This window comes from Pelodiscus sinensis, chromosome 9 (genome assembly GCF_052426305.1).
Source record: "Pelodiscus sinensis isolate ZL-2025 chromosome 9, ASM5242630v1, whole genome shotgun sequence".
Lineage (NCBI taxonomy): Eukaryota > Metazoa > Chordata > Testudines > Trionychidae > Pelodiscus > Pelodiscus sinensis.
Window position 1 is genome coordinate 12020311 of NC_143060.1, and position 12809 is coordinate 12033119.

Genomic DNA, 12809 nt, shown 5'->3' on the forward strand with positions numbered 1-12809 from the left:
CTCATGATACCATCTGCATGCTTTGTTAGTCTTTAAAGTGCTACCAGACCATTTGTTGTTTTTTAAGTTTATTCATAAGGTACATTCCGTGGCTTAAATAAAATACAATGAACTTGTAGTTGCAGTTTTGTACCATCTTGTGCAATGGCTCTTTATTGTATTAAGAAGAATGCTAAAGAAATGTTAAATTGTAGGATTTACTTAGAAGGAAAGAAACCCTGCTATTGTTATATCTACTGGACATAATCAGAATTGCTCGACTATGGCCTCATTTACACTGCAGAGTGTTATCATGTCTGAACATGAACAGCTGAGTTAATTGAAAAAATACTGAACACTCTGTAGACCTGGCTTGTGCATGATCAGAGCTGAGAACTGAACTGCTCATAACTAGATATCAAAGGCTTAAACAGTTTTGAATAATGAAGGGATATGAAAGTTGAAATCTATTCATGGACAATTCACAAAGAGATGACAGTCAAAATAAATTATTTGTTATTAATTCAGTTAGCTCTGGCCATAGACTCTCTACTGCAAATGAAGAGTCTCCTTTAGCTTGGGTGCTTTTCCAAATTCCGCCCCTGCTGACTCTGTGAAGTTCCCAGTGATTATGGTATGCAGCAAAAGTGACAGCTGTAAAGCCCTGTAAAGCATCAATGGATTGATATGCAGAGTACAGAAAAACAACTTGATTTGCAGATGGAAGGAAGGTTCAGACACTAAGTTACTTACAGTGCCCAGTCAACTGCAATAATTAAAGTGATGTCATCTGTAGGCAGCCCAACTGAAGTCAGAACAATGACCATAGTCACAAGGCCAGCTTGTGGGATCCCTGCCGCACCTATGCTGGCAGCTGTCGCTGTGATACTTTAAACAAGAAGAGGAACAATCAGATGCAACAGCCACACCACATGGCAGGAAATAAGACAAAGTAATAACATGACTTTTTATGGACCAGAATTACTCACATATAAACCATTACAACAGGAGTCACTGACCTGATTACATTAGCTGCACATGGCTACATTTTATTCTTTAAGCGCCATGGCCAAAAGGGTAAAGCTCCAGCAGTAAGATTCTCTGCTGCATCTTGGTCACAGCATAGAACGTCTGACCTAAGGGAAGGGAGGGCAGCTGAGGTGGCTTTAAGCTACTTCTGCACCCTCCTGATTATAGCTGCTTTGTAGCCCTTAACATCATTTAGACAGTTGTGTGGGGGGGGAGAGGCTCTCTCACTGATGTCACCTGTCTCCAGAATCTCCTTGGTTCTGCATATTTTGTACTTGCTGTTGATCCGCACCCAGCCTCGGTGTAATCCCCATGTCAAGGCTTGCAAGGAGGTCCTTTGAATGAACGTAATGGATATTGTCTGTAGTTCCTACACCAAGGGAACCTTCCCCAGCCAGTCCTTTTGTGCTGCCCTAGTCCGTCTAGCCTGTATATAGAGCTGGAGCAGGTATAAGGATCCCATCCTAGATTCTGGTTTCATTTATTTGTGTCTAAGTATGAAAAAAGCAAGCACAAATGATTTCATTCTCCTCCTGTGTGTCTGAAAAATACAAACCAATCACTACTCCTGTTTGACTCTCATATTTTTCAGCCAAACCGGAAGATGGCAGTGGAACCTGGCAGACTGAAATGCCATCTACTGGAAAAGTGATGATATTTTTTTGATTAAGAACTAAGCTGGATTTCAAGATACTTGGATTTAACTTGTCTCTGCCATAGGCTTCCTGTGTCACCTTGGTCAAGTCACTTAATTTATATATGTTGCAGTTCCTCATCTGTAAAACAGGGATGATAATATTTCCTGTCTCCTACCCATTGCTGTCTCATCTGTTTAATCTGTAAGCTCCTCAGAACAAGGACTGCTCCTCACTACGTCTTTGTAAGTATTTAGCACAAAGGGTGCCAGTCTCCATCCTTGGCTAGGGACTCAAGGCTCTATTGAAATGCATAGAGTGAATGAATGGACTGAAAACTTCATTTTTATTTGACTCTGAGTATTGAACCACCTGTCTGACTTCAAATAAGACATGGGACTGAGGATGAGTGTTTGGATCAAGGTCTAGTTGAAACAAGCTTAGGTGTTTTCGGATTGAGGGTGCCATTTTGAGCTCCACTGCCCCATGTTTGGTGTATGTGTGTCTCAGATCAGGATTCTAGACTATCTTTGAAATACATATTAGTTTCCATATGTGCTTAAGCTCCCTATTACATATTTATTATATTTAATTAGTGCTGTTTTGGGAAATTGATGCCCTTTTCCAGGAGCATAAATGATTGGATATGTTCTTGAAAAGAGATACACAGGAGGAAGAGAGCTAGGCCAGCTACCAAAAAAGACAGAACATAGAAACCGTAAAGAAGTATCTTAATAAAGGAAATAATAATTACCATTTGTGCTTACACAGTACCTGTCATCCCATGATTTTGAAATTTTTTGAAAACATTAGTTAACTGAGCCTCAAACTATTATTATGCCTATTTTCCAATGAGGAGATTGAGGTACAGAGATATTACTTGACTTATTCAAACTCACAAAATGAATCAATGGCACAATAATAAAAAGAACCTAGGAATCTTAGCTTTCCCACAATACATACATAAATTCCTTATGTGGGCAGAGGCAGAGTAACAATGGAGATTTATAAGCTATTTTTTTAATTAAAGCTTGTATGGCATTTGGATGCCATGATGGTGGGCCTAAACAGAAGGGAATGCAATTTCAGTGTATGAAAGTGAAATGAAATTCAGTAGTGAACACGAAAGGTTCTCTGGACAGCTGATCAGAACACCAAACTATTTCAGAATAGACCCTCTGTGACTGGATTGCCACCTAAGATGTAGACTTGCTTCCGCTACCATTAAATCAGTGGTAAAATTCCCACTTTACTGGGAGCAAGAATAGGGCCTTAAATTAGTAAGATCATGGAATTCTGGTTTTGCTCATGCTATTTTTCAGGCCAACTTCACAAATTCAGCCACTGAATAATGACCCCAAATATAGGTGTTTGTTGGCAAGATTACATGAAAAGGATAGGAGAGTGTATTTAGTTCTTTCACTTCTACAGAATGGACCTCAACAAGCCCCTGCAATCTTAGACCCAGATCTTTATCCAGGATTGCAGCTCAACGCTTTCTTCAGAATAGACGGAGTTTTAAAAAAATCAAACCAAAACATTCTGAAATTCGGGAATGTTCTGGTTTCAATCCAGATTTCAAATCTCTCTGAGGAGGAGCATCTAAGTGTACCTAGAGAGGGTTTGTCTCCCATCACAGATGGATGATGTGTCGATTCAGTGGTGGAATTCAAGTTTAGCTTTTGGTGTGAGGCTTATCATTGTTAACTATGTTTTTTCCTTCTATTTCCTTCCATGCTACCATTGATTTATCCCCTCCCCCTTTTGATTTGTTTTTTAATCTTCCTATGTCTCTTTCCTCCCACATCATGTCTACACAGCAGCTGGGAAGTGTGATTCCCAGCTTGGGTAGATGTACATGTGCTAGTTCTGCAGGAGCTGGTGTGCTAAACAGTAATGTGGCCTCGGCACTACAGGAGGCAGCTTTTGCTAGTTATCCATTTATGTATGCCCACATGGTACGCCCACATCTTGAATACTATGTACAGATGTGACAGCCTCATCTCAAGAAAGATATCCTGGCATTGGAAAAGATTCAGAAAAGGGCAACAAAAATGATTAGGGGTTTGGAACAGGTCCGATATGAAGAAAGATTAAAAAGACTTGGACTTTTCAGCTTAGAAAAGAGGAGACTGGGAGGTGTGTGAATGTGACAGAGATGTATAAAATCATGACTGGTGTGGAAAAAGTAAATAAGGAAAAGTTATTTACTTATTCCCACAGTATAAAAACTAGGGGTCACCAAATGAAATTAATAGGCACCAGGTTCAAAACAAACAAAAGGAAGTTTTTTTCACTCAGCGCATAGTCAACCTGTGGAACTCCTTGCCAGAGGATGTAGTGAAGGCTAGGACTTTAACAGGGTTCAAAAAAGAATCAGATAGATTCATGGAGGTTAGGTCCATCAATGACTATTAGCGAGGATGGGTAGGAATGGTATCCCTAGCCTCTGTTTGTCTGTAAATGAGTGACAGGAGAGGGATCACACAAGATACTGGGCTAGATGGACCTTTGGTCTGACCCAGTACGGCCGTTCTTATGTACCCAGAACCAGGGGTTGGTTGGGATTGTGCCCAAGTGACTAGGTCACACCACTCCCATGACACTGCAGCCACACTGCTATTTTTAGTGCATGCTAGCTTGAGCAGAGCTAGCGCACGTATAGATTTCTGTGGTGAGAACTGTCTCTCCTAGTTGTGTAGACCTACCCTATATATTCCCAATACATAATCATTCTCTCTTTTAGTACAGGGAGAGAAAGCAACAGCTCATATGGACCAGATTGATTTCTTTGTCTAGTTCAGCCAAACTTTCCCATTAATTCATAAGCAGACCCCATTTGTAGGAAGGGGCTAATTGCAAAAACTCTCTTGCTGTTGTCATTCAGGTCTTTTACATGTTAGAACTGAAGATATGCAGGTCACAACAGTGTAAAAATGCTCAGATATGATAGTGATGAGCTCAGAGAATAGATGGTAGGTAGGTAGGTAGGTATGTAGGTTGATCTATAATGTGGTCAGACCTTACACATTATGGCCATGTCTACCCAGCAGGGCTAAAGTCAAAATAAGCTACGCAACTTGAGCTACATCAATTGTGGGGCACTGTCTATACAGCAGGAAGTCCTAATTAGTGCATTCTTCCTCTGACTTCCCTTACTCCTTGTACAATGAGGGTTACGGAAGTCAGAATAAGAAGTCTTCCAGCTTGACATTATTTGGATATTATGTCGAAATAACTGCTTGTAGTGTAGATATGGACTGTGTTATTTTGGAATAACATCGTTTATTCAGACATAACACTGCTGTGTAGACATAGCCTAAATGAATGTTTTTCTAATCATTTGTTCCCTGCTGGAAACCTGCTGGTTTCACTCCTGGAGGTATTCTTTGGCAGGCAGTGAAATTATTCTGGCAGTAGTTAAATGGTTGGAATTTTTTTCCCATTAGGATCAGTTACACTATTTTCAAGTAAAAGATATTTCAAATATATAATCTATAGTTAGTGCTCTTGAGCCAGTGAGAATTTGCTTGTTATTAAAGTTTCTTCTACAATCAGCAGCAGAAGCCATTTTTAAAACTGAGTTACATAATGATTTAGAGGAAAACTACACAAAGCATATGCTATTTCTTTCCTTGTTGTATTTCTTGTCTCAAGTAGCCTTCCCACCAAGCAACAATTCCTGACTGTTTGATCTCCTTCTTTCAGCAGGAAAGGATAATTAAGGATGCCAGTTTTACCTAAAGGATGACAAAACCCCAATGTGAAAGAAAGGAAAGAGTTTTCTTTTAAATAAAACACATATAGGAAATACCTGGAGTGAAACATAGTGGTGCACCTCTGGCTCAGCACAGAATTTACAGCCCGGGAGGTGAAGAAATTAGGATGGCTTTAAACTAGCGATATGAATATTTAATTGGGTAACCAGTTAACCGGTGGGGGCTGGAGCAGCTCCCCACCTGCCACGGGCAAGGGGCTGCTCTGGCCCTGTGTCATGGACACGGGCTATTCCAATAGTCTGGAACATCCCAGCTGTGTCTAGACTGGCCAGTTTTTCCGGAAAATCAGCTGCTTTTCTGGAAAAACTTGCCAGCTGGCTACACTGGCTGCTTGAATTTCTGCAAAAGCACTGACTTCCTACTGTAAGAAATCAGTGCTTCTTGCGGAAATACTATGCTGCTCCCGTTCAGGCAAAAGTCCCTTTTGCTCAAAGCTTTTGCACAAGAGGGCCAGTGTAGACAGCTCAGATTTGTTTTCCGCAAAAAAGCCCCGATCGTGAAAATGGCAATCGGGGCTTTTTTGCGGAAAAGCGCGTCTAGATTGGCCACGGATGCTTTTCCGCAAAAAGTGCTTTTGCGGAAAAGCGTCCTGCCAATCTAGACACTCTGTTCCAAAAATGCCTTTAACAGTAAACTTTTCCATTAAAAGCATTTCCGGAAAATCATGCCAGTCTAAATGCAGCCCCCTGTCTGTGGCAGACCCAGGTGCCCCACATGCAGGGGCTGCTTCAGCATCCAGAGCAGTGTTTGCCAGCAGCAGGTTCAGGCTCCCTGTAGGCAGGGGCCACTCCAGCCCCGTGGTGGGCAAAGTGGGGGGGGGGCAATTTGGGCTGCAATGCCCCCCACCCTTCACCTCCCACTCACTCCCATTTAATCAGTGAGCAGGCTAAACCATAGGTTTACCAATAAAACAAGGTTTTACATCCCTGCTTTAAGCCACCTTTGTGGTGTTTGCATCCTGGGCTTTTCTGGTGGCTGAAGGTAGCCTTGGGGTATAAGTTACAGCAGCCTTCATAGGGCTGCCCTATGGACCATACAGTTGGAATTCTGCCATGCTCGATTCCTGATGTGTCCCTCCAGCCTTTGGTTGTGATGAAGATGCCTCTGTTTTATTGAGGCCTTGGGAGGTAGCCTTCCCTACCTGCACTTGGTGAATCCTCCCCTGGTCTGCTGTGGTACTTTTAGAGCATCTATGTGTTGCTCTGGCTCTCCTGTGATGTAAAGAGCCAGAGCGTGTTGCTTAGGAGCTTTGAAGTTTACAATATTGGAAGTTGTTAGTGAAGGGAGAGGGCTGGTGCATTCTTAATATACTCCCTGTCCTATGTGCTAGACGTACATCCCTCCCCCACACCCACAGCACGAGTATTTGGGGGGGGGGTTCAATTTTTTTACAAAATTCGAGGGGAGAATATTAAACACTGAGGGCAACAATGTAGTAATTCCAAGTGAACAAGCTACAACTGGCCTAAAAGCGGAAGATGGAAAAAAACCAATTTAGTAAATCGAAATGCATTATGTTTCTACGTTCACATTTACATTAAGAGTGCTAGTAAGATTTCCCTCCGCACAGGCCATAATCTTATAGGAAGCTTTGAACTGACAGAGAGGATGCAGTAAAGTCCTTGATACAGAAATGAGAGAACGTCACAGATTTAATGAGTCAAATGGAAAGATTGCTGGGTTTTTGTTTATACCTGATAGTAATTATCTGTCCAAAATCCAACTCATAATTGTTTACTTGAGCAATAAAGATTGCTGCTACTGCTTCATATAGGGCAGTCCCGTCCATATTGATCGTGGCCCCAACAGGCAGCACAAATCTGGCAATCCTTCTGTCAACATGGTTATTCTCCAGCAAGCACTTGAAAGTTATAGGCAGTGTGGCTGAGCTGCAAAACATCCAAAAAACAAACACATGTTGAAAGCTATTTTACCTTTAGGGAATAATGTTAAAAGCAGCCAACTCCCCTGCATATAGATCATATTCAGTGCTGTTCCATCCAAGTACTATTTCCTATTTTCACTTCTATGTCTGCAGAGGGGCTGACAGACTTTCCAGGCCCCTTTGCAAAGTGGGGGGCCCTGGCTCATTGCTCCTGAAAGGGGTGAGGCCTTGGGCGGAAAGGGTGGGGCAGGAGTAGCCAGCCCTCTGCACCGCCTGGAGTGTGCCATGCTGGCTCCCCCATACTCAGTCAGCCCTGAAACCTTCCCATAGCACACTGTGCAGTGCTGCAGCAATGATATACAGGGCCTGGGATGCCAGCTGCCACCATGCCTGCAGAAGCAGCAGCGGTGGTTAAGAGCCCTGGGCTTTTTTTGAATCGTGGGACCCCAGTGCTCCCCCCCGTTGGCAAGTCTGTGTGTCTCATATGTATCGGGCCCAGTCTGGCTTCAGTGAAGTAACAAGAGTTTTGTCATTGGCTTCTGTGACAGCAGGAGCAGGTCCGTTATGAGCACACAGTACTTGAGCATGTGTATGCAAATTCTGCTTTGCACTGTTATGCAAAAGACAAATCGTTCAGCTCCTGATCTACACGTTTTTACATCAATACAGGACGTTTTTCCAAAAGGTATGCTCTAGTTCAAACAGCAATTAATGCAGAAAGTTCCATGGCCTGTGTTAGGCAGGAGGTCTGACTAGATTGTCACAGCCATCTCCTCTGCTCTGATCATCTATGAAAGGTAGAAAGCAAAGGCTGGAGATCTTACATATTGTATGTTTGGTCACCAAAGGGTCAATCAAGGAAAGAAAGTGTCTCATGAAGCTCCATTGTGATGCCTCCATAAAATTAAGGGGCACTCTTGATACGTTTGTAAGGAAATTCCAACCAGTCTTCCTTGGACAGATAGCTGATGGCAGGGATGATAAGCTCTGAAGCAGGGTAGGATGTAAACCAAGGAAAGGCAAGAATCTCTTTTAGGTTCCACTAGGGATAGAAGAAGTATCTGAGGCCAATATCTCACCCTTCAAGCATACAGCAAATAGTGCAGTTTTATTAAAATGCAAGTATGACCTGTGTCTTCACAGAATTCCTCTCCTTGCCCTGCCCCTCCACTTATCAAAGTTAAGGGCCACAGCTCCTAGCAATAATAGGAGTTTTGATCCCAGACTGAGGGCAGTGTGTGCCCTTAAAATTGTGCCAGTGATTGCTGAGTATTGACACCAAACCAAAAATAAAATACCAATTTAGGCAACAATTCATAATGGCTGTACAGTAAAGAGGATTATTTTATAACCAAATAGCTCCTTGTTCCTTCAGCTGAACTCTCTAAAACCCCACTCCACCCTGCCAAGAGTATTTAGTGCTGGTGATGGTGAAGGATAAATAGCCCGGCGGGATGAACTCCTCTGTTTATCCACAGATAAGATACAACAAAGTGCAAGGTTCCTCAACCATGAACTGGTGGGATCACCTCTGCGGATCAGTGAAAGTACAGTTGAGTGTCTGTGCCTGCTCATTCCTTAGCCTCTCTGCTGACACTGCAAACAAGCCAACTGGGACAGACATTCGGGTGCACTAAGGACAAGATTAAGGGTTGGCCTATACTGGGAACTTGCACGAGCATAGCCACAACTCTCAGGTGTGTAGATCTGCAGCACTAGGTCATTGGAAGAATTCTTCCATCAGCACAGTTGCTGCCTCTTAGCAAGGTGGATTACTAACACCAATGGCAGAACCCCTCCTGTCAGGATACGCAGAGTCTACTCTCAAGTGCTACAGAGGTGCAGCTGCTGTAGCAGTTTAAGTATAGACCACTGAATCAGAGACCATTGATTCATTTCATACCTATCACTAAGCAGCTATATAACTGTAACACATTTTGATGCATCGTGACCTGGATAGCTGCTTAGAAATCACAAACCTGAGAATGGCTAGGTCAGTGGTATTTTGAAATTATAGGTCCTGATTGGCCAAGAATTGCACACACCCTGTTTTTGTACTCGCTTCTCCTCTGCCTTGCCCATTACCCCATCCTCCTTGTTCATCTCGTCCATCCATTATATCTTGTCTCTGATTATAAGATCAATCAAAAAGACAAGCCAAGGTCCTTGCAATATACTTGTATAGCGCTTAGCTAGCACAATGGGGCCCTGCCCTGGTTAGCCTGTAGGTGTTACTGGAATATAAACATGAAACAGAAACCAGCATCTTATAAATTTTGACAATTAAAATATAGACATACAGTAGCTCCCATTAATAATGAACAATGAATTTTAAATACAGTATTATTGCTCTCTTGACCTACTGCAGTGACATCCAACCCTTTTACTAAAAGCATCATCTCTTGCAACTTAACTTCTTGTACAATGAATCCTTGTGTTTCCTTGTATGGAGAGGAAGGGGAACATTTGTTCTTTTTTCAGAGTTTTTACATTAATTATAAGTTGAATGCATCCAGAGGGCACAACATGTTAATAACAACCCTTCATGACTCTTTCTCACCTTACACAGACTACTTGCCAGATGACACTTGAAAAATAATAAAAAAAAGTCCAACTAAAGATGAGGTAAAAGCCACATGTTATCTTGCAGTTAGAATATACTGGTATTTTGGGAATCTGTATGTTCAGACAAACAGCAACCCACCCAGGAGAGCAGAATAAAACTTAAGTTTTAGTTGATGAGAGGTCTATGTGAACCTTTTCTTATTTTATAACCTTAAACTTTACTTTCAACATCAGGCTCAAACAAATCTGAAAATTAGAGCAAAATTCAGCAAAACCCACAATTTTAATTTTAGGGCCTATATTTCAGTCCAATGTGTTATGAAGCCACTGATATTTATGAAGCTACTGAATTTTGCATAGTTTCAACCAGGACTGTACTAGGTTCCCTTGAAAATTGGTCCAAGTTTAATCAAAAGAATCACTAATCTCTGAAAGTCTGTCCTAAATTTTGCAGTTTTGAATGAAATTCAAGGCTAATATTTTTCACACCCTCTCAATGTGGTAGCTCGGTTTACCTAACTTTAGTGTAGACCTGGTCTAATTGAGTATTAGTGAAAGCAGCTTTTGGAATCTAATATCACATGCTGAGGAACCTGTTAGATTTTAACACTTGAGTCATGCCTTTAGACCAAATCTAAAGCACCATTCTTAAATAGCTAAATATGCTTTTAAAACAGTTATTGGCCAAACCCAACAGTCTCTGCGACAAAGGATAAATGGACACGAATGAGATATCAGAAATGGTAATACACATGAACGTTTAGGGGAACATTTTAACTTCCCTGGACATTCAATAATGGATTTAAAAGTAGCCATCCTTCTACAAAGGAATTTTATCACCCAGTTACAGAGGGAGGCACCTGAACTGGAGTTCATTTACAAGTGCCACACTATCAACTTGGGTTTGAATAAAGACATTAACTCAACAGTGGCCAACCTGTGGCTCGCGAGCCACATGCGGCTCCTTACAGAACTGGGATGGAACCCGGAATTGCTCAGGTCAACTGCTCTCACGCTCTCCGCTCACGGCCCCCCGCGCACTGCGTCATATCCTGCACGTGCAGGCTGGCCGCACTGGCGAGGGCTCCGCGTGCTGTGGCGGCAGCGCCACTGGAAGCTCCAGGACCCAGGCATAAGGTTGGGGGGGGAGGAGAATTTGGTTAGAGTGGGGAGGAGAGCTGTCTGGCTCTGGGGAAGGAGAGGGAAAGGGAATTGGGTCGGGAGTGTGTGCCTGGCTCTGGGAAAGGTGTGGGGGATTGGGTTGGGGGGGTGTGCCCAGCTCTGGGGAAGGGGAGGGGGATTGGGTTAGAGCAGGGGAGTGCCTGGGGAAGGGGAGGAGAAGAGCAGCCAGCATGCTTCCTGAGACCCGGAATCCCCAGGTACTGGTCCAGTTGTCCCTGTTCTCTCCTCCTGGCCAGACACCTCCCCCCCCCCGCCCTATAAGTACCCTGCCCCAGCACCCACCAGCACCCTGTCCCCTTCCCCCACCAGCACAGTTGGGGCCACATTAGTGAGGCTTGGGGGTTTTTGGAGGGGTTGTTTTTTTCCATCTCACTTGTGTAGCCCCGACTGACTTTTCTGTGGATCAGTGACCCCTGACTCAAAACAGATTCCCCACCCCTCTCATAAATAAAGACATTGCTGAAACATTTTGAGTTTGACATAATATTTTATTTAAAAATGAAGCTGGGCCAACAAGCCCCCAACTGGGGCCAAGCCCCCATCTGGCTGCAGCATCATAACACTCCTGCACCCCCTCCGGCCCCAAACCTGAGCCTATCACACACTGGAACCCCCTGTCCTGAGCCTCTCGCATCCCCAAACTCCTGCACCCCCACGTCCCCAGTCCTTCTGCCACAACACTCCTGCACCGTTAACACACTGCAAATCTGTGTCCTGAGCCCATCATACTCCCAGCCTCCCTGCCCTGAGCTCCTCATGCACCCCAGCCCAAACTCCTGCAACCTCACAGCCACAAGCCTGCGGCTTGCTCAGCACCCCAACCCTACACCAGAGCCCAAAACTCCCCAGCCTGGAGCCCTTTCCCTGAGCCAACATCCCCTTCTCTACTTCCTTCTGCACCCAAATTCCCTCTTAGAGCTTGCACCTCTCACCCCGTCCCAGTTCTTTTTTTGTGATGGTATGCCCTGGGACGGTGTACCAATACCTATTTTCCCCGGCGCAGCTTTTTTCCTCAACAACTCGTCGCCCTTCCTGCCGGGTACATGGCTCTTGGCACTCTATCCACCACTTTTTTGACTCTTTGTCTCTAACAGGTTGGCCACCCCTGTATTAACTGGTTAATGCATTACAAAGGCAATTTTCCCCACTTTTGATATTTGCATTTTCACATCAAATGCTAGGAATGGGACACATTCAACCTGACTTAATTATCTTCATTAACACTGGTCCTACAATTGATATATAACTTTTGCTGTTATATATACCAACGTTTCTGTAATTTCTACTTCAGCTAATCTGATGAAGTGGATTTTATCAATGAAAGCTCATGACCTAATATATTTGTTAGTCTCTAAGGGCATGTCAACACTAGAAAATTATTTTGAAATAACTAAATTTAAAATAATAACTCCTGAAATAATAAAATCGAAATAAAAAAACGTAAAAAACAACAATTAGTCTAGTAACACCTTAAAGACTAACAAAACATGTAGATGGTATCATGAGCTTTTGAGGGCACAGCCCACTTCTTCAGATGACAGGAGTGACCCCTCTCACTGTCAGAGGCCTTGGGGGGGAAAGGCCAATTCTCGCCTACAGACAACCCCCTAACCTCAAACAAATTCTTTCCAGCAACCACACAACACACCTCCACCATAATCATCGAGGAATCCACCCCTGCAATTAGGCCCAGTGTCAACTCTGCCCACACAGCTACACCAGCAATTTCATCACTGGATACAACCACATCAGCCA

At 43.4% G+C, this 12809-nt stretch overlaps 1 protein-coding gene across 2 annotated transcripts in view; it reads right to left on the reverse strand.

The window, feature by feature from the left end:
* Positions 1-12809, reverse strand: part of SLC1A7 (solute carrier family 1 member 7) — a 105317-nt gene that overhangs the window by 14749 nt on the left and 77759 nt on the right. For both annotated transcript variants that reach the window (XM_006126383.5, XM_089780424.1), the window contains 2 exons: positions 7117-7311; positions 733-867 (listed from right to left, as the gene is read on the reverse strand). In XM_006126383.5, coding sequence (XP_006126445.1) covers positions 733-867; positions 7117-7311 — 330 coding nt within the window. The remainder of the gene's footprint in view (positions 1-732; positions 868-7116; positions 7312-12809) is intronic.